We start from the raw sequence: 20873 nt of genomic DNA on the forward strand, positions 1-20873 counted from the left end.
ACATTTAATTACTTACCAGGACACTGGTGAAACAGCTCTTCTAACGTCTCGTAATCCCACTTCATTTATGTCCAAGAGACTTAATAATAATCTTTTACATTTTAATCCTTTAATTTTACATATTTAAAAACGTTTGTGTGCTGCTGCGCATCCATGTGTGTGATAAGCAAATGCGCGTTGTCGTTCCATTTATAGCCGCATATTACTAACGCGCTCTTTAAAAAACAAAAACAATATTGCGCCTTAGTTGCCTCAAAATAGCAACGGGTCAACAATGCACCTGAACACACCTCCTTTTCAGCCCAGATCGCCCATGGGTGCAAAAATGGGCAAAAAATGTATTTGCTATTTAAACAACGTGCTGCTAAACGTGAAAATGAAAACTGTGCCGAGCTGAAACTAGCAAAAAACACTTGCGTCGTTAAAGTCACAGTGAAATTAATTAATTAATTCCATTAATCAGTTAATTATTTTTTTTATGGAATATTGTGCGATTTTTTCTATATATAAATTACTTATCTGTGAGCTTCATTATAAAAAAAAATCATGTGCCCTCGTAATCTTTAGCTCTTTTTCTGCCAATTCTTTTTAAAGTTGCCAGCCAGCATGAATTTTTAAAGTTAATGCTTTCCAGAATTGTTTTAATGAAAGAACTACCCCTTTGCTTTTAAACAAAAAAGTCCTATCTTTATTTGTTCTCTTTTTATCACCTCTCAAATATGGGTAGATATCTTAAAAAAAATACAACATTTTGAGCAAAAAACTGAGATAATTGCATTTCTTTAATTATTTTTATTAGAGATCCGATTCAGAACGAAAATTGGAACATTCAAGGTGTATTTACTTCTTTTGGATCCATGGATGCTATAGTGTTTTATAAAGTGTGTAAGAGCGCCACCTAGTGCATAATAGCAGAAATATGGATTGCCATAAAAACTCGTCTTTGGCAGAGAAGTGTTTTCTCTCAATTACAAAGATCTCAATTGACGACTCTTCAATGGCGGGTAAAGAGTTAATCAAAAGCGCTAATCTCCTCCCATCTCAAAACGATCTCTCTCTACTTCCGATCACAGGCAATAGCGCGAGGGTGGGGCCCGGGAAAAGATTGCAGCGATTTGCAAGTAGCAACATGACCCAACTTCAAACATCCAATCAGTTCTAAATAGATGAAATTCCAGTCCCGCCCTACCTTTTTTTATTTATTTCAGAAGCCATTTCAGTCGGATATACGTCACGAGAAGGAAAATAAGACAATCGCTACTTCCATTTCATGCCGACTTTAAAAGTATATCAACATGATAGGAAGTAACTAAAATAACAAACCATCACTGGCAAAAATGTATTTGAAGTATAATTTATTCATTAACCCATTCGTTTACTTGGGGAGGGCGGGGTTTTTGACCTATACTGCAGCCAGCCACCAGGGGGCGATTTAAGTGTTTTGGCTTCACTTTTCAGGACGTGTTTATGCCTAGGTACGACACATACAGTATGTGCAACACATTTACAGAACTCATTCCCAAGACAATCATTAGTCTTTAACAGTTGACGATTGGCTCTTTTTACTGGAAGGCGGGACTTTCTTCGCCAGAGCAGATGTATTGAGCGTGTCACTTTCCCTTCTTGAAAGTAACAGAATTGCGGCATCTTGTTAGTATAGTTTTTGGATGTATTCACAAGGTATATCAAAAAGTCCTGTATATTACTACCTTTCACCCCTTTTTAATCGCTAAGAGTTACAGTATATAAATCCGAACTTCAGTGTCAAATTCAAATTCAAAATATATTTTTAATAAAATAACCGTTTTCCTTTCCGAACTGGTGACACTTCTAATATTCCCTTATTTTCAGGGTCTCAAGGGACCATGTAGATCTTTATTTATTGTTTTACCTTGAAGTATATTTGTTTCATTTCTTGCTTCTTTGCTTTTCTTTCTATAAAGAATTTTCACGTTTATGTATATATTTTGTTTTCTTGTTATTTAAACGTAGCACTTTAAAGCTCACTGTGTAAATGTTGTATGAAATGTCATCTTGCCATGTGTTCTTGTGTTTACCGTATGTTATGTTTTATATTGTATGTTATATGTCATTATGTTTTCCTGTTGTAATTTATTGACTCCGAGTACCGGCTTTAAAATCAAGGCAAAACATTTGCTTTAGTGGGTACGTTGGAATATTTTGCGTAGATGGCTTACATGTACGGTCGTTGAAATTGTTTTGCGTGTAAAAAATTTCAAAAACTGTTTGTTGCTGCATGCACTGGATGTTTTGTCTGTGCTTTTACCATTTTCGTTAATTTAAATCACTTAATGATCACATGAAATTGTCAGTGTTATGTGTTTGGGTACTGTCATTGCAAACTGATATCACTTCAGAACTGTGTTCTGTGAATGTTTGCACTTCTTATGTGATGTACATATGTGGTGTGACAATAATGTCAATTAAACACAAATTTTATGAAATCGAAGTCCTGACGTGTGTTTAACTGGCAAATGTGTGTTTGTTTTTCAGAAATGAACCACTTTTCTGCTTGAAACAATGAATTTATGTATCACATTTTCAAAATTTACAGTATAGTACATTTCAATAAATAAGATAAAAATGCTTTTCTTTCGCATTGAGCTGGTATTTAATCACCACAGCATTTCTATGTACAGTATTCAGAATTTATTGTTGATTCTGTGAATAAACTCTAAAGCTTATGATGCAAAGATTTAAGTGCTATTGGTTTTAATCACCCCCCCCCCCCTTTACTATTAAGATGCCTTCTTATCAGAAGTATTGGGAAGAAATGTATCACGTGTATATTAAAAATTTATTTTCTACAATCCCTTTCCACCCTGATCTAAAAAAACCCTCACTGATCCTTCTTCTGGTGGTCTTTATTGATGACATTTTTGAAGAGTGTGAGAAGGGGTTTCTGGCCGCGCTCGTCCCAGGATTTCATGAAGCCCCCGTAGCGTTTGCTAGCAGGTGGGCTGCTCCATCGAAAATGGTTCATTTTGTAGGACCCATCCTTCTTCTCCTGGTTCAAGAAGTTGTTGTCCTCCAGGGGGTAGTCGACTTCATTGGTGGCCAGCTCACGTCTCATCTCAGCTGGGAGAGTCTCTGCGGATTCCTCCTCAACGCCGTTGGTGTAGACTTTAATGGGCCGGCGCTTGCGTCCCACTGGCTTGCCCCAGCGGAAATGCTCCATGGAGTACGAGCGCTCGCGCCTGGGTCCGGCCTCTGGGGCCGTTTGCTCCGAAGTAGGGGTCAGGATGAGCGTGGAGAGGGGTGTGAGGGCCTGGTTTTGCTCCGACTCTGAGGGAGGCTTTAAATGGCTTTCTCCAGGGTAGATAGGGCTCTCATCTGTGAGTTCAGACCTGCAAAGCTGGATGCAGTCCTGAGAGTAACAGAAAAAAGTTTTTAGTTTTTAGTGTACCCTCATGTTGTTACAAACCAGCATAAATGTCTTTGTTCTGATGAACACAAAGGAAGATATGTTGAGAAATGTTTGTAACCAAACCATTCGTGGACCCCATTTACTTCCATAGTATTATTTGTACCTACTATGGAATTGATTGGGTCCACAAATGGTTTGGTTAAAAACATTTCTCAAAATATCTTCCTTTGTGTTTATCAGACAAAGTAAATTATACAGGTTTGTAACAACATTAGGGTGAGTAAATGATGACAAAATTTTCAATTTTGGGTGAACTATCCCTTTAATCTCAAAAATAGATTATGAGACCTTAGATTGGATTTCACAGCAGGGTCACATATATGTTTGAATATTGCCAGCCTGAGAAGCATTTTGATTCCTCCCAAAGTATCTTTTTCACATTTTAAAAACATTATACAGTAGAGTACACTGAAAAAAAATAAGTAAAATTTACTTTCTTTTGCAAGTTTTTGCACTCAGGTTTTTCCAAGTAAATTTTACACTTGTGAAATTAAGTAAACTTTACTTAGAAAAGCTGATTTAAATTAACAAAAAACAGTAAGTATAATTTACTTAAGTTTACTAAGTAAAGTAAAATTACACTTTAAAAAATCTGTGATGTTTACTTAAAAATATTATGTATTATATTGTTACGAAAACATTTTTAAGTACTTTTAAAGGCTTTTTTTAACAGAATCTTCCTGATTTAATCGCGTAAAATGTCTTATTTTCTTTAAATATTTTTTATTTGATAAAATACCACATTATGTTGAGCAAGTAAGAAGAGACTGTGCTCAGTACTGGCATTAGCACAGTTTTTGCTCATTGAGTGAATTAACACGTATCTTGTTACCTATTGTTTATACACAAGCACCACTCTTCTGAATGATGGTAACACAAAACTCGTAGAAACAGAAACTCTACTAAATCTCAAATAGAAATGAACATTAAACACTAACAAGTCTTTCTTTTTAGTTAAAAACACATAAAATAGTGTTTAATTTCACATTTTACTCTCCAAATGCAGTCCCATGCAAAGCATGCTGGGAACTACAAGTCCACTGCCTAGTTAGTTATATTTACTAAAATAATTCAAGTAGTTTTAACACAAAATTATTAAGTTAATCTCCTTCTTACAAATTTAAGTAGATTTTACATGATAAAATTAAGTTGAATTTACTCAATAATGTGATCATTTAGAATTACTTGAATTACTCACATTTTGGTATTTTTTTTACTTAAGAATTTAATTTTAAAACAATAATTGATTTAAAAAAAAATAAATGTAATAATTTTTTTTGTTAAATTTACTACATAATATTTTTGTACAGTGTACACTTTCAGTCAATCAGTGACTGTCAAAAAATGACAAAACTGTACATTTTCTGTCGCTGGGGTGGTACCCTAAGGGTCTGTTTCACATGTATACAAAACCTAATGTAATTTTGTATCTTTTGAGGTACAGTAAAAAAAAAATTTAGTACAAAATTAGTCATTTTGTGATCAAATATTATACCCTAAGGACCTATTGTGTACCTTATAAGTAAGTTTTACTTGAATTGCATAAATTGCTTAAAATTCCATGTATTATTTACTTTAAAAAATGGAGGCAAAAATGATGCACTATATTTTTAAGTAAATCCATCCTTTATTTCTTATTTCTGTAGAAATTACAGTATTACGGGCACGAGATTGCCACTAATTTACTGTAGATTTAATTTTATGTTATTTACAGTTTGTTCAAAGATAAATGAACATTAAACATTAACAAGACTTGATCTTTACAGGAATAAACTATAAAAAGTACAGCATTGTGGAAAGCGTTAGAAACCAAAATCTGAAAAAAAGAAAAAGGTTGGTTCCCAGAATGCTTTGCATATGAGGCTGTTTTTATTATTTTATTCAGTATAGAGAATAAAGACTTGTTAATGTTTAATAGTCATTTTTCTTTGTACAAACTGTTGCCAATAAATAAGATAAATATAAATCTACAATAAGTTACTGGCTAACTGCTGCATAACTACAGCATTTTTTTTTTAAGTGAACCTTTGAGGGTACCACCCCAGTGACGAAAAGGTACCATTTTGTACTTTTTTTAATGTATAAATGTGAATTTTAAATGTTAGTCATAAAGCCCACCCCTACATCTTGATAATATACTGGTCCCGACTCCCTATACTGACTGGTGCCTCATAAATCTATAGAATTTGTTCAGATCATGTCTCAAATCTTTGAGGCATGTCCATAGCACTTACACTGTCAATTTTTTTAAAATAATGGTCAATAAATGTCCCTAACTGTCACTGTGGTGGTAAATGTATTCCTTTGGACCTGAACAGTCCATACTGTATAAGTACATCAAAGGTACATATTGGTACCAAATGTATACATATCTGTACTTAAATAGTACATACAGTATTAGGACCTTTTAAAGTATATTGTCCCAGTGACAGCCCATTTTTCTGACAATGTACAGAAAGGTTAATACTTTAGGGTTTGAACAAACAACCTTAACCCTAAGTTTTAATGTTTGGCACATGCAGTACGTAGCTCGTCATATACTGTATGGACATGAACAATTAATATAGGCAGCAGTAATACTGATGTGTTCCCCCAATGTATTCATGCTTACCAAGATGTTGTCCTCAGTGCTGAGGTCTTTGCAGTGAGTGTTTTCCCAGCATTGGGCTTTAACATCAGATCCACCCGCACATAGCACAGCCAAAACCAGGAGCCAAGCGGGACACAACATCCTCACTCTCTTAAGCATATCTGATTAACCAGACAATGGAAAAGTATTATATGCAAATATTGATAGCACAACATCCTTGTGCAACCTCATTAAATACATTTGATGTAAAAGTTAAGGTGATGCATAATATTAACTCAATAAAAGAATAAAATGCATATCAGTAAAACCATAAAATAATTAAAAAAAAATAATAATCATCTGTCATTGACATTGTTTCCTCAATTAAAGCTAACATACTGCATGTTGAGAAAAAAAAACATCATAAACAACAAACAAGCAAAACCTCACAAAAATTGTGACTTTGACTTAAACTGCATGAAATCTGATGTCACCCACCTGTTGTATAGAGAACCTGTACTGCTTCAGCTTCTTCTCTCTGTGTATCTGTGTGTGATTGCTCCTCTGTGATGTCTGAAGCTCTTGACTAGTTGTCTTTTATAAGCTACCTGTGCGTCAGTTCCCCAAGGACACCAAACTCTAGCATACCTCTTAGCCACTTTTTTAATGGGTGGTGCAAAGTAGGTAACCCCGGTGCATCATCTGTCCAACAGATGACTAATCAATGGAAGCCTGATCGTCAACATCGAAAATGGCCCTTGTGAATGAGAGCAAGATTAGTGGAAGATCTGCATGTACCTGTTATATGTCAAATCACAATGCTGATTCCTGTGTGTTTAAGGGCATACGTGTCAGTTTACATGATTTCCGTCATTAAAGGTTGCAATTCATGTCGAATCAATTACAACGCATGTTGTGCTCATATTCAGTCACAGAGGTGCTAATCTTTGTTCAAAATTAATTGGAAGGTGACAGGGAAGCCATCTGGGAAGACATTTAAGTGCAGATATAATATAATATAATATAATATAATATAATATAATATAATATATGTGGGCCATTCTGCGACAACTCAGTTACATTCTAAAGTTTATTTGTGATTTACTGTTTTCATAATGTTTGTGATTCATTGTTTTCATAACATATCTTGAAAATATAACCTTGATATCTTTTATATTATAAGTAAAAAAACCCATAGAAAACTATGTTGGAATCAGTGGTCAGGCCCAGCTAAGTATCTAACCAATCGCTATCATTTTGTTTATGTAAATGAGGAAGAGTCATATCACGCCCCGGTTAAATACGGCGTACCCCAGGGATCAGTTTTAGGTCCTATTCTGTTCTCTTTATATATGTTACCTCTAGGAGACATCATCAGGAAACATGACATAAGTTTTCACTGTTATGCAGATGAGACCCAGCTTTACATCTCCTCTCATCCTAGCGAAACACACCAGCTCTGTAAACTAACAGACTGTATTAGCGATAAGTGACTGGGTGGCACATAACGTCCTTATGCTAAACTCCAATCTGACAGAGATACTTATTATTGAACCGAATCTCTCAAAACAAAATATGTCAGATTACACGTTGCCCATAGTTAGCTGCACTGTGGTGCTATCTTCCACGGTTAAGAACTTAGTTGTGGTGTTCGACAGCAATTTATCCTTCGATAGTCATATCTCCAACGTCTGACGCACAGCATTCTTCCATCTTAGAAATATCTCAAAAATACACATGCGTTCTGCATCAGATGCAGAGAAGCTTATCCACACTTTTATGACCTCTAAAATAGACTATTGTAACTCGTTACTCGGGGGGTGCCATGCAAATCAGGTAAACAGGCTTCAGCTAGTTCAAAACGCCGCTGCAAGAGTGCTTAATCGTTTTAAGAAGTATGACCACATAAGCCCAACTGGCTACTAGTCAAATATCGCATACAATTTAAAATAGTATTAATCACCTACAAAGCCTTATACGGACTAGCACCTTCGTATCTTAGAGAATTAATATCAGAATATAATCAACCATGTACATTGCGGTCGCAAAATTCTGGTCTAACTATCCCTAGAATATCAAAAGTGTCTAAAGGTGGTAGATCCTTTTCCTACTTAGCCCCTAAGCTCTGGAATGATTTGCCAACTGATGTGTGTGAATCAGACACAGTCGATCACTTTAAATCTAAACTTAAGACTTTTTCCTTTAACAAAGCATTCACATAATTTGTCTAGTAAATTATACTTATCTCGCAATAGTTAGCCTGTACGGAACAAAGCATTCACATAACTCGTCTGGGTAATATACTAATGCCGCAATAGCTAGCCTGTCTGGAACCGAGCATATAATAAAACACAAAACTGTGTGACACTTGCATTACATGTGAACGGCCCCTACGCTAATAGGATTTTGTTTCTCTCTCCCTTTCTCGAACCCGAGGACATTGAGACATGTTGTCATGTGTTTTCTATGTCAGTAAAGGCGGAAACAAAGGGTAACGTAGATATTAAAAACATTTACAGGCGACTGCACTGCCCCGTGTCACTGTTTAGGGCAGCAATTTTCTCATAATTTATAAGTAGTTGAAAACATTATAGATATTGTTAGTAATCAGCTGGACAAAATATATAACACCGGACTAGTGGTTTTTGGATAATTTACTGCAAATATCTTAAAAATTTTAGCTTTAACTTAGCACCCTCTTGTATACGAGACATTATTAATACGCTCGCTTGTAAAGTTTATTCATAGCCGCTGTATTCTGCTACTTATATTGTCTGTTGTATTTTTCTGTGTTTCCCCTGCTTCTTTTAATGTAAAGCTGCTTTGAAACAATTGCCAATTGTGAAAAGCGCTATATAAAAAAAATGAATTGAATTGAAAGTAAGGTCATGCCAAAGATTGAAATGAATGTGAAGTCATTGAGTGAAATCAAACTTTGGTGATTCTAATCACATAATTAGATTATGGGACTTTCCCTTGGATTTTATTTTACACATAATATTATATATTATATGCTTTATAATGGCCATATTGTGGCAACTTTGTCAGAAATCATTCGCTATACAACAATAATCGGCCAATCGTTTATAAAACAATCAACGATAGCAATTTATATTTAAAATCTAAATCCCAGCATTAAATGTTTTACAGAATGCATCCTATATTTAAGGAACACATGCGCTCATTCGCTGACTTGAGTGATTTTATTCATGCATTAAGTGTTTTCACATTGGTAACTATTGCTTGGCACTTTCCATTATGGCCACTTCATTTTTGGAGCCCTGACCTTGCTGGCTTTTACGTTACTGGTTGTTTTGTCTCACAGAGCCGTTTAGAAAGCCATAGAGGAGTATACTTGAGCTAAATGGAAAATAAAGGCTTGCTTGAAAAGCATAGCAAAATTTACTGACACTTTCAATAAAAATATCAATGAATAATAAACTTTAATGAATATCATTTTTGGCACACTATGAAATACTTTTGTGTTGATATATTTACTGCCATAGATGTGGCAGGACCCTTACCACCAACCCAAATCCAAAGTTTGTATTTTAAAGACATAGCATAAGGACATGCGTATTTCCCAGGCATCGCACATGTGTCAGGTAGAGGAATCCTATTAGAGAAGATTAAGAGGATAGGATGTTTGTCATTCCATTGTGAAGTGTCATTGGAAATGTAAAGAAAAAGCAGCACTTGCCACATTCTTAATAACAAAGGAGATTCCTGTCTGCTGAAAGGTAACCGCTTAACTTATATGTTTATTTGCATTAGTTTTTTATCTTTTTTTTTACATTTTATTATTATTATCATTATGCAATTGTTGGCATTTTACCACAATACTTTCATTTTAGCCTGAGACAACTTCAGGCTCATGCTCGAGAATTTATAATATTTTATTTAGTCTTTGTGGTACGTAACCTAACCCTTAATGTGCTTGTAAATGTGTTTTATGCTTAGATATAAGCGTGTCAATGCTATAGTTTATTTTCAAATAATGCTGCTTTCCAATCCACGAGGGATGTCTGGCCAGAATCCAATCAGCTTTCTCCGTCTCAATTACTTCCCATCTGCTGTGAAGAAGACAGCATTAAACCACAAGGAAATCAGCTTTATCAGGAGAACCCAAACAAACTCTAGATCACACTGGATTTGACTCTCTACTCCTTTTATATGGAGAACTTTCTTTTTCAACGCAATGAAGTTATCTGTGCTGTTTGGTTTGATCCTCCTCCTGGCAGTCTGGGCCCAGATTCCTGATGCTAAATCCAAAGATGCTACTGAAGAGTCTCAAAACACTGTCTCCACTAAAACAGACACATCTGAGACCAACACGCATCGTGTTAGCAGCGGTCTAATCCAATGTGGTGAATATAGCAATGAGATGATGCCAAACGGACAGTGTCGATTAATAGCCACATTGCCACAACTGGAAGAGCAGAGATGTCCCGATATGTTTCGATGTACAGACGAGGTTTCCTATTGGCTGCGTGAGAACGAGGAGCGCAAACAGCAAATTCAGGACTTGAAGGAAACCATCTCAGAACTTCAAGAGGAGCTTAGGAGCCACAGGCATCGCATCAAAGTCCTGGAATTGCAGGTAAGAGTAAACATAGAGGGTCTATAGATTCCTCACCCTGAGTAATCTTTACACTGTTTGTGAAACACCTGCCTTTGTTTGTAAAGCCAATGCCTTGGGCGCTATCCTTTCAAAAAATACACCTTTGTACCTAAAGGTTGCATATTAGTATATACTGGTACATTAGGGTCTTAAAGTAAAGAGGGACGTCCCGGTGAGTGCAATAATAGGCTAGTTGTTTTAAGATAAAATGCCTGGTGAGTTTTATTCAAAGTATGTTTAAGTCTTTTTAACTGTACCTTAAAAACATGTGTACATTGTCCACTGCAGTTACACAGAACGTAGATATTATTGTTTTACTAGTTCTCTGGATGTGTACTAATGCCTCATTAACCCTGATCAAATACTGGATTAGAGCTGGAATCTGTTCAACGGCCACACAGTGAGCAAGCGGCAACATTTAAGTCATGTTAAAATGCATTCATGGTCATCTGATCACAAGGGCTAAATACAGGTGTAAACAGGGTCTAAAATGTTGTACAGTAGGCTTTATGCCCAGCTGCACTACTTCCTGATCTTGAGCCAGCTCCTTGTTTCCTGTCTGCCATTATTGGACAAACTGATTAATCCAGGTGTGTCTGATTATTGTTGTTGTGACTACTGAGGTAAGGCATACCTGGATTAATCAGTTTGGCCAATAATGGCAGATAGGAAATAAGGAGCTGGATGAAGTTCAGGAAATAGTGCAGCTGGGCATAAAGACTATTGGATCCAAATCCCATGAGAATGTTTCACAATGTAGTGTTTGCACCAGTGTTTGCAAGCAGTGTATTATGGTTTACTATAATAAATGCCTGACTGGAAAAAGCATATATACAGTATGACTTTACTGCAACAGACTCCACTGTTGTATTACAGAAACTCCACTCATTTAAACCAGATACTCCAATTGTGGATTCTTCTTTTCCTGCATTTTTCCCAGATTGATAGTGCAAGCTGAAAGTAAAGTACTTTGGTGATTGACTTTTTTCCTATTCGCAACTATTTTTCCTCGCACGATCTCCCAAACATTTTTTTATCAACTGCTCTTTTTAATAAAAAAGAGCAAAAATGGCATCTGTGATAAAGTCGAATTCTCTATCTATATTTAAAAAAACCTTTCCTTTATATTTGATATTTTCCTAATATTCGTGACCCTGCCTGTGAAAACCCAGCTAACGTTATTTTTGTTTCTGATTTACTGTTTTCTACACAAGAGCACCCTACATAATGTAAAGAACATTTTGTGAAAATATAACCTTGATATATTTAATATTGACTGAGTAAGGTCATGTCAAAGATTGAAATCACTGTGAAATTAATAGGTGAACTCAAACTTTAATGCTTGTTATCTGAGAATAAGATTTTTGGACTTTAGCCTGCATTTCACTGGCAGAATCACATTTATTTCCTTCTTCCAACAGCTATAGTCAATTGTTTAAACTCATTTTTGAAAGTTGCTTTGGATGAAAGATTCTGCTAAACAATTAAATCACTGATTCTTGAAACTTTGGCAAAAACATGTCCCACTAAGAAAAGTGCTAATTCTGTTGGAAATTAATAACATTTTCATGAAGAAAAATAATCAATGTTATAATCAGGGGGTCCTTTGCACATATTTAAGGTTCCTTTATAGCATTGGTTCTCAAAGTTTACATTCAAAGGTCCAAATCTGAATTCTCATCATTTTCATAGGTCCGGAAAAACTTAATGTAAACCATTTGTTTATATAACAAATCAACACAAAAAAGTGTATTTTGCATTTAAAGTATTTTTTTTTTTTTTAAACATAAACACAAGAAATATGCCAAAAGTAACCAGGTGCCAAATACAGAGCAACCTACTTAGAGAAATGGCACAGTATGTTCTTCCATCAGATGCATAAACCATGGCAAAAAAAGTTGTGGTTGGTAGGCAGAGACACTGACCAAAATTAGGGGTGCACCTATAAATTGGCTGATGATGCTTGCTATGCTTCTCAATGAAGTACGGTGAAATGCCCCTACATCCAAAAGCCAGGGGGCGCTCTCGGGCAGAAACTTAATATGCGCTGCAGACGAAGAACCAGAAACACGCAGCTCCAGGAAATGTCTTAAGGATATATTTATGGCCCTGTCCCAAATGGCGCACTTCATGTGGACTTTCGGTCTCGTGGCCTTAAATTGCGCGTTCTCGCTAGTCTACGAGTCCGTAGGGTGTCCCATCTGTCATTTTTACGCTTTGAAGTGTGCTCATCAGCGCCTCCTTTACCCCCTTGATGCGGTCTTCAGCGAAGCCCGCACTGCAGCAGGCTTCGCGCACTTTGCCAACCCAGAAGTCCTTGCGAAAGGGCAATAAGACCAATCAGACGACGGAAGGGAGGAGTTCACACTGACGGGCAACTTCTCTACCTATTTCCGGTGTGATGCTCGAGTCTGTCCCAAAATACGACACCGGTGCACCCACGTGGACTCGCATCAAGGGTCCCTAAAGTCTGGACTACGTGATGTCATCAAAGTGTGGACTCTGAGTAGGACCACAAGTCCGGAGTGTGCCATTTGGGACAGGGCGTTTATTGCTGTTCTTCAAACCTTTTCAGGTATCTTCATGATAATAAAGAATATGTATAATGATTATGTTTGAGGAGTGTTGCTTTTTCAAGTGCATGTTTTAAATGAATCAAACATTGATCTGAACAGTGATTTCAGATTGATAAGGACTTACTGATCAAAAGCCGTAGTACATGAAGTAGCTGTGCATAATATTTGGGTGTGATGGCTACAGCGTCACACAGGAAATTTTTAAATAACTCGTTTTATTTTCGGACCAGGAATATTCTTAAATCTAAAAAGAAAAAAAACCTAAACGAATGGTTTACAAGTTTAATATGCATTTGTAAAGTAGCAAATGCACACATTTAATCAATCACATAGAAATTAATGCACTTGTAATATGAAGTGGACGCGGGTCCGGATCAAGTTCCCGTCGGGTCCGGATCCGGACCGGAGTCCGGACTTTGAGAACCCCTGCTTTATAGGTTTATTTTTATTTTTTATTAATTTAATGATTATATGCTGGCCCATTGCCTACGATATCAGCTGTCCTCGGTTAAGAGATAATCATTTCAACTTGATTAAAAAAGCCAAAAGTAATAATTGAATTGAATAATATATTTACCACATGAAAGAGTACATTTTAACATGTATTAAAAACTACAAACAGTAAGTTTTGAACAATATTTACTATTATTTTGTGACTGCTCAAAATGTGTCCCACATATTCGTCACCACCGTCAGATATTTATAAAAAGCAATAAAATCAGACAACTACAGGGTCAACTGCATTCCTGAAGACCCCATTTTCAAACCTTCAGCTCCTGTATGTTTGCTATTTTCTCTTAAACTTGTTCATATTTTTGGACACGGCTACTGTGACAACCATAACATGTCAACACCGTCATCTTTGTAAAAAAAATATTAGATTAGATTATGAATAAATGTATCATTTTTAAGAAGAGGTCTGAAGTAGCTAGCAACAGAGGGGAAACAAGATGGCTAATGTGAACAACTCATCTATTTTTTTATCTATATTAGGGTTTTGTCACCACCGTCAGGTTTTCGTCTTTTCTGTCAGGTTTTATGTATTTTAGGAAGTTATGATTTGATATTTGTTCATCACAGTGCTCAGGATTGTTATTTTTTGGACCAAATATTTACATAAAGTTTAAGCAAGAAGCCATTGACTAGAGTGGTATACATTTTGGAACGATGAGGCCAATGTCACCACCGTCAGATTAGTGTCACCACCGTCAGACAGAGTTTTATTTGTTTTAAATGAATATGCTTACAATATGTTTCTTCAGTGGTGTTGAGTTATTAAATTAATAGTCTCTATTAATACAAAAATATGTTTATTAAATAAAAAAATCATTACTTTTTCTATTTAGGCTTAAAGTAAACGTTGTATGAGTAATAACTGGAAAAACGCCTATTTTATGAAAAAAAAAAAAAATACGAACAGGGGAGGATGCACCAGTAAATTGCTGAACAGCCAAGAGCTTGGTCTATAATGATATACCTTCAGATTTTGTAATTAAACGAACTTTTTTTTCAAAATTTTAACCTGTTTTATCCAAATTCCCAAGAATTACTGAAATGTAATTTGGGGGAAATGTGTACTTTACTGATGTACTTGTATTCAATTTTGGGGGAAAATGACAATCTCTTTTAGTACTTTAAAGTACATTTAGACCTTTCATTGGTCATCACGACCCAAACCTCTCATCTTTCAATAAATATCTATTTTTTTTCCACTTTACTGTCCTAATAAGCCTATAAAATAATTTTATTACTATAAATGTTACTATAATTTTCTTTGAAAAAAACCTCTTTTGGCCCTTATTTTTATTAATTTATTTATTAACCTAAACTGTATAACTATTTAAAGCTAAGCTGATAGATCCGACTATGCCAAGCTATGACTAGATCCAAGGTTCAGTTGCAGTTCACTAAAAAACCGAATCTCTCTTCATCAGGAAAATGACTTTGTCTTTGTTACTTAACACTTCTACTGAAGTTAAGGGATAGTTCACCAAAAAATTGAAATTTTGCTTCATTTACTCACCCTTGTGTTTTTACAAACCTGTATTAATTTCTTTGTTCTGCTGAACACGAAGGAACATATTTTAAGCAATGTTTGGAACAAAAACTATTTTGAGCACCATTTACTTTTGTAGTAGTATTTTTGCCTAGTATAGAAGTTGATGGCGCTTATATGTACCTCTGAGGTACTAATATTAACTTTTAAAGGAAAACACCACCATTTTTCAATCTTTTACTTTGTTTCTATTTCAACTTAGACTAATTAATACATACCTATCTTTTTTCAATGCGTGCAGTTAATCTTTGTACAGCGCATCGTGAACGTGTTAGCATTTAGCGTAGCCCCATTAATTCCTTAGGATCCAAACAGGGATGAATTTAGAAGCGACCAAACACTTCCATGTTTCCCAATTTAAAGACTGTCACATGAGTAGTTAAACGAGTAAGTATGGTGGCACAAAACAAAACGTGTAACGTGAAACTGTATTGTATAGGTGAAAAGCACTTACAGAACTTTGACCTCGGTGTGCAGTAACATCATCACTTCTGACTACTCCCCCTTTCGCTCAATCTTCTGTCAATATTACTGCGTCCGAGGTCAAATTGCTGCAAACTAAGTGCTCTTCCTCCATTCAGTATTGTTCTCTTTTTTTTTTTAAATCGGCACGTTTTATTTTGTGCCACCATACTTACTCGTGTAACAACTCATATAAGTTTTCAAAAAGGGAAAACATGGAAGTGTTTGGTCGCTTCTAAATTCATCACTGTTTGGATCCTAAGGAATGAATGGGGCTAGGCGAAATGCTAACACATTCACGACGCTCTGTACAAAGATTAAGTGCATGCATTGATTAAAGATAGGTATGTATTAATTTGTCTAAGTTGGGGTAAGAACATAGTAAAATATAAAAAAACAGTGGTGTTTTCCTTTAAGGTGCAAACGTTTTTTTTTTTTTTTACAGACTGCCCCAGTAACAGCTTTATAATTTTTGTCAGACAGTCTAGGCACTATTATACTAAGCTGCTTCACAACATGCTTTATAATGTCTATGTTATACTATGAATGACCACTAATGCTGATATTTTATAGGGTTTGTTGGGCCACATTCAAATCCCCTACACTAATTGACAGGATTAAATGATCAGTGTCACTTTTCCGTTCAAGTGTACTTGTTTGTAAACAACAGATGGGCTGCATTCTCAAATGCATTTTTGTGGTTTTTAATTGATTATTTTGAACAAAATTGGATTATTTTGTGAATTTTAATTGGCAGAGTGAAGAGAAATATGGCACAAACTCTTCAACAGAGCATCGCTTACTGCAGCAGATCCTTGAAGAAACTAATGATCTGCTGCAGATCCACGGATCACTGATTTACGACATGCAAGCAGAGATCAGCAACCTAACTATGATAGTGGATCGTGTGAGGCGCAATCCCGGCTGCATGATCAATGTCATCCGCTCGAACCCGCTGGTCAGTGCTCAAGACACTCTTTATCCAGGTCAGCATGAGCTTACAAGACAATGTTTTGAAAGGTGATGCTAAGCTCATTACGTGCTGCCGTAGGCAGGTCTAAATATTTTTATTCAGCTCATTATTGCCAAATTAAAGGGATAGTTCACCCAAAAATGAAAATTCTGTCATCATTTACTCACCCTTATGTTGTTACAAACCTGTATAAATTTCTTTGTTCTGATGAACACAAAGGAAGATATTTTGAGAAATGTTTGTAACCAAACCACTCGTGGACCCCATTTACTTCTATAGTATTCGTTTTTCCTACTATGGAAGTGAATGGGGTCCCCTAACAGTTTGGTTACAAACATTCTTCAAAATATCTTCCTCTTTGTTCATCAGAACAAAGAAATTTATGTGGGATTTTAACAAGATAAGAGTGAGTAAATGATGACAGAATTTTCATTTTTGGGTGAACTATCCCTTTAAGCTATATTAAAAGTCCTCGCTAGGACTTTGTGACTGCTATTGCCATTGTTCCACCTTTTGTCATTGCATTCAGTATGTTATACAGTACATAACTTATACATTTCCTTATATACATATAATCACTATATACATATAATCACTTATATACATATAAGCACCTTTAGTGTGTTAAAGGTGCAATGTGTAAATTTTAGGAGGTTTGACAGAAATGCAGTGTATATGCAGTGGTGCATAACCTTACATAAGACCTTACATAATGTTTTATACCTTAGAACGAGCCATTTTATTTACACACACTGCGGTCCCCTTACATGGAAGTCGCCATTTTGCGCTGCCATGTTTTTCTACAGTAGCCCTAAACGGACAAACTGCTCTGCAGAGCGACAACATGTTTGTCCTGCGGTGTCATAGCTTCTCTATGTGCTTCGAAATGGAGTGGTAAGCAAGGACCCACAGTTTGCAATTCGCGACTTCACCACTAGATGCCACTTAAATACACAGTGCACCTTTAATTGTATTGTAAATGTGTCATTATGTTATTATAAAATATGAAATGTAACACATATATCTGCATTCTGCATATTGTTAAAGGGGCGATTTCAAAGACAGGGCTTATCCTAGTCCCAAACTGAAATGCAAGTTTAAGCTGCCTTAATTTAAAAACACCTTGTACTGACATATCTTAACGTATATCGGTGCCATTGTTTTGTCTCAAGATGCACACCAGCATAGTTTTTTGTAAGGTTTGTTTGTAAAAACTACTTAAATGTCGTAATATGACTAAGGCCTAGTCCTGAATTAATCTAAGCATGTCTGGGGAATTGCCCCAATGAATTGAATAAAATCCACTAAAAATGAACTTATGTAATTTGATTTAATATTTTGTTTTCCTCAGATGTTCAGCACATGAGAAACTGTCCAACTGACTGTGCATCCCTACACTACAATGGAATCCACAGGTCTGGGATTTTTACTGTTGTCCCCTCGCTCGGTTCGACACCAGTAGAGGTTTACTGTGATATGGATACCCAAGGTATTTTTTTACAAAACACGTTCATAGACTAGTAGTTAAAGGAAAACACCACCGTTTTTCAATATTTTACTATGTTCTTACCCCAACTTGGACAAATAAATACATACCTTTCTTTTTTCAGTGCGTGCACTTTTAATCTTTGTACAGCGCTTCGTGAATATGTTAGCATTTAGCCTAGCCCCATTCATTCCTAAGGCTCCAAATAGGGATGAAAATTAGAAGCCACCAAACACTGCCATATTTTCTCTTAAAGATGACTTAAAACGAGTAAGTATGTTGGCACAAAATAAAACTTTTGTTTGGAGCCATTGGAATGAATGGGGCTAGGCTAAATGCTAACACATTCAAGAAGCGCTGTACAACGATTAAAAGTGCACGCATTGAAAAAGATAGGTATGTATTAATTCATCTAAGTTGAGGTAAAACAGTAAAATATTAAAAAAACTGTGGTGTTTTCCTTTAAATCAGCATTTAAGACTTCTTTTTGGGATTAAAGAATCATTGTCTTTTTACAAGGAGGTGGCTGGACCATGATTCAACGTCGACAGGATGGAAAAGTTCATTTCAATCGTAAATGGACAGAATATAGGGACGGCTTCGGAGATCTTCATGGAGAGTTCTGGTTGGGAAATGACCACATCCACGACATCTCCAGTCAGGGGGAATATTCCCTTCGGATTGACCTGGAGGATTGGAATGGCAAGCACAAACATGCACTGTACCAAAACTTCTGGTAAACACAATGAAGGCAAATCTTCAAAATATTTACAAAATATCACTAATATATGCAGGTTGGGTGTGACCATGTATTTCCAGTGCACATACAGTAGTCTTTATAATATTGAACTAAAGAAGAGAAAGGAGAAAAAGGTTTTCGTTTCCCTTCATAAAGTATCTCTTTACGAATTCCCAGACTTTTTGGGGAATTTAGATTATTCTTCTTATCCCCCAGAGTCCATACATACCTTTTTCATCTCCGTGCTTGCCGTAACTCTCTCTGATGCACCCGCCCCTAGCCTAGCTTAGCACAAAGACTGGAAGTAAATGGCTCCAGCTAGCATACTGCTCCCAGTAACTGCTACTTGGGCGGAGTGATTTGCTCGCAGCACCTGGGAAGCACCGTGGTAAGGAGCAGAGAGTTCGCGCAAGTTTACTCTAATTACTCTGCCCAAGTAGCAGTGCTTTGCCTTCTGAGAATATAGTTTCCAGTATGCATACAGTTAAAAGATGGTTGTGTCTCATATGACCTTGTTATTTGTACACGCTGTGACTATACAAATCACAATATATAAATAGGTAAATGTTGGTGTTATTTTTTCACTTATTGGCAGCAGTATGCTAACTGGAGCCATTCACTTCCAGTCTTTGTGCTAAGCTAGGCTAGTGGTTGGTGTGTCAGAGTTACGGGACACACAGAGATGAAAAGGGTCTGTATGGGATACGGTGAATAAGCTAAAGTCCCAAAAAAGTCGATGTGTTCCTTTAAACTACAGAAACCAATTACGCACAAATCAATGCCTTATTTTCTTTTCCAGGATTGAGAATGAGGAAAATCATTATCGTCTCCATGTGACTGGATTTAGTGGTACAGCTGAAGACTCGTTCGGTTGGTACCATGACAAGCAAAGCTTCAGCACACCTGACACTGGTAACATCTGTGCTGAGATATCTCACGGAGGTTGGTGGTACAACCAGTGCTTCTATTCAAATCTGAATGGAGTTTATTATAAGGTAGGACAAAAACTTGAATCTATTCATGCAGGTTGAAACATGAAATGCATCTTTTGAAGTAACTGCAATGTAACTTGGGCATGATCTTACTGTGCCGTTGAACAGGGAGGGCGCTACTCTGCAAAAGTAAAGAATCTTTTGGGACCTGATGGGATTATATGGTACTCATGGAAGGATTCAGATTATTACTCTCTGAAGAGGGTGAGCATGATGATGAGGCCACGGACATACAGGCCACGCCCCTCTCCGTAACAGCACTTTAGGGTTTAGGTAAAACAGTACTGGTGGTGGACATCATAGGGCCATTGTTGTTTCCTAATGGTTGAGCAATTGTGTAAACTGTGTTTAAAATCTTAACTGCACTTTCTCAATCTGGTCAATCATTTTTTTTAAGTACTAAATCAGTACAAGAAAGCTAATGCATTGATGTTAGGCTACTCAATAAATCCCAGTCATCCAGTTATTAAATGTAACTTTAAGGATAATCATTAATTATATTTTTCATTATGTATATACAGTTCACTTATGTGTTGTGTATGATCATGCTTTAAGATAATTTGGTAACAGATTTTGTATTTAATTCTTAAAGTTGCAAATAAAGTTGCGACTTTACCTCTCTATCGCCATCTCTGTTTGAAATGTATAATTGCAGTTATTCGAGTAATTTATCTGTACGTGTTGTGTATTGTGCTTCACCCTGCGATACCCTGGTCATAAATCCGTAAGTAAGAAAATTTTTTTGCGTATTTACCAAGGGGCAACCATTCAATCTCTCTGAGGAATCCAATACAAAAGTGACATAAACTGCAATTTATTGACCGTCCACTAGAGGCTGGCTCCAAACACAAGTCAATTTCCATAGACCCCCAGGGTTAAAATGCCCAACTTTACAGCAGAAAATAATATGTTTACAGCCTGGTACAAAAAATAATTTTGGTCTGTATAGCT

At 36.2% G+C, this 20873-nt stretch overlaps 2 protein-coding genes across 2 annotated transcripts; one reads left to right on the forward strand and one right to left on the reverse strand.

Moving 5' to 3' along the window:
- Positions 1-2833: 2833 nt before the first annotated feature.
- On the reverse strand, positions 2834-6666 carry pomca (proopiomelanocortin a). The gene is made up of 3 exons (XM_065288422.2): positions 6516-6666; positions 6060-6199; positions 2834-3388 (listed from the first exon to the last, which is right to left on the reverse strand). Exons 2-3 carry the CDS (start codon positions 6195-6197, stop codon positions 2861-2863), a joined length of 666 nt encoding a protein of 221 aa, XP_065144494.2. The 5' UTR covers positions 6198-6199; positions 6516-6666; the 3' UTR covers positions 2834-2860.
- Positions 6667-10215: 3549 nt separating this feature from the next.
- Positions 10216-20616, forward strand: LOC135778339 (angiopoietin-2). The gene is made up of 6 exons (XM_065288804.2): positions 10216-10617; positions 16490-16718; positions 18057-18194; positions 18711-18927; positions 19730-19925; positions 20031-20616. The coding sequence occupies exons 1-6, from the start codon at positions 10216-10218 to the stop codon at positions 20175-20177; spliced, it is 1329 nt and encodes a 442-aa protein (XP_065144876.2). The 3' UTR covers positions 20178-20616.
- The last annotated feature ends 257 nt before the right edge of the window (positions 20617-20873 follow it).

Source organism: Paramisgurnus dabryanus, chromosome 17, assembly GCF_030506205.2.
Source record: "Paramisgurnus dabryanus chromosome 17, PD_genome_1.1, whole genome shotgun sequence".
In the NCBI taxonomy this organism is placed as follows: domain Eukaryota; kingdom Metazoa; phylum Chordata; class Actinopteri; order Cypriniformes; family Cobitidae; genus Paramisgurnus; species Paramisgurnus dabryanus.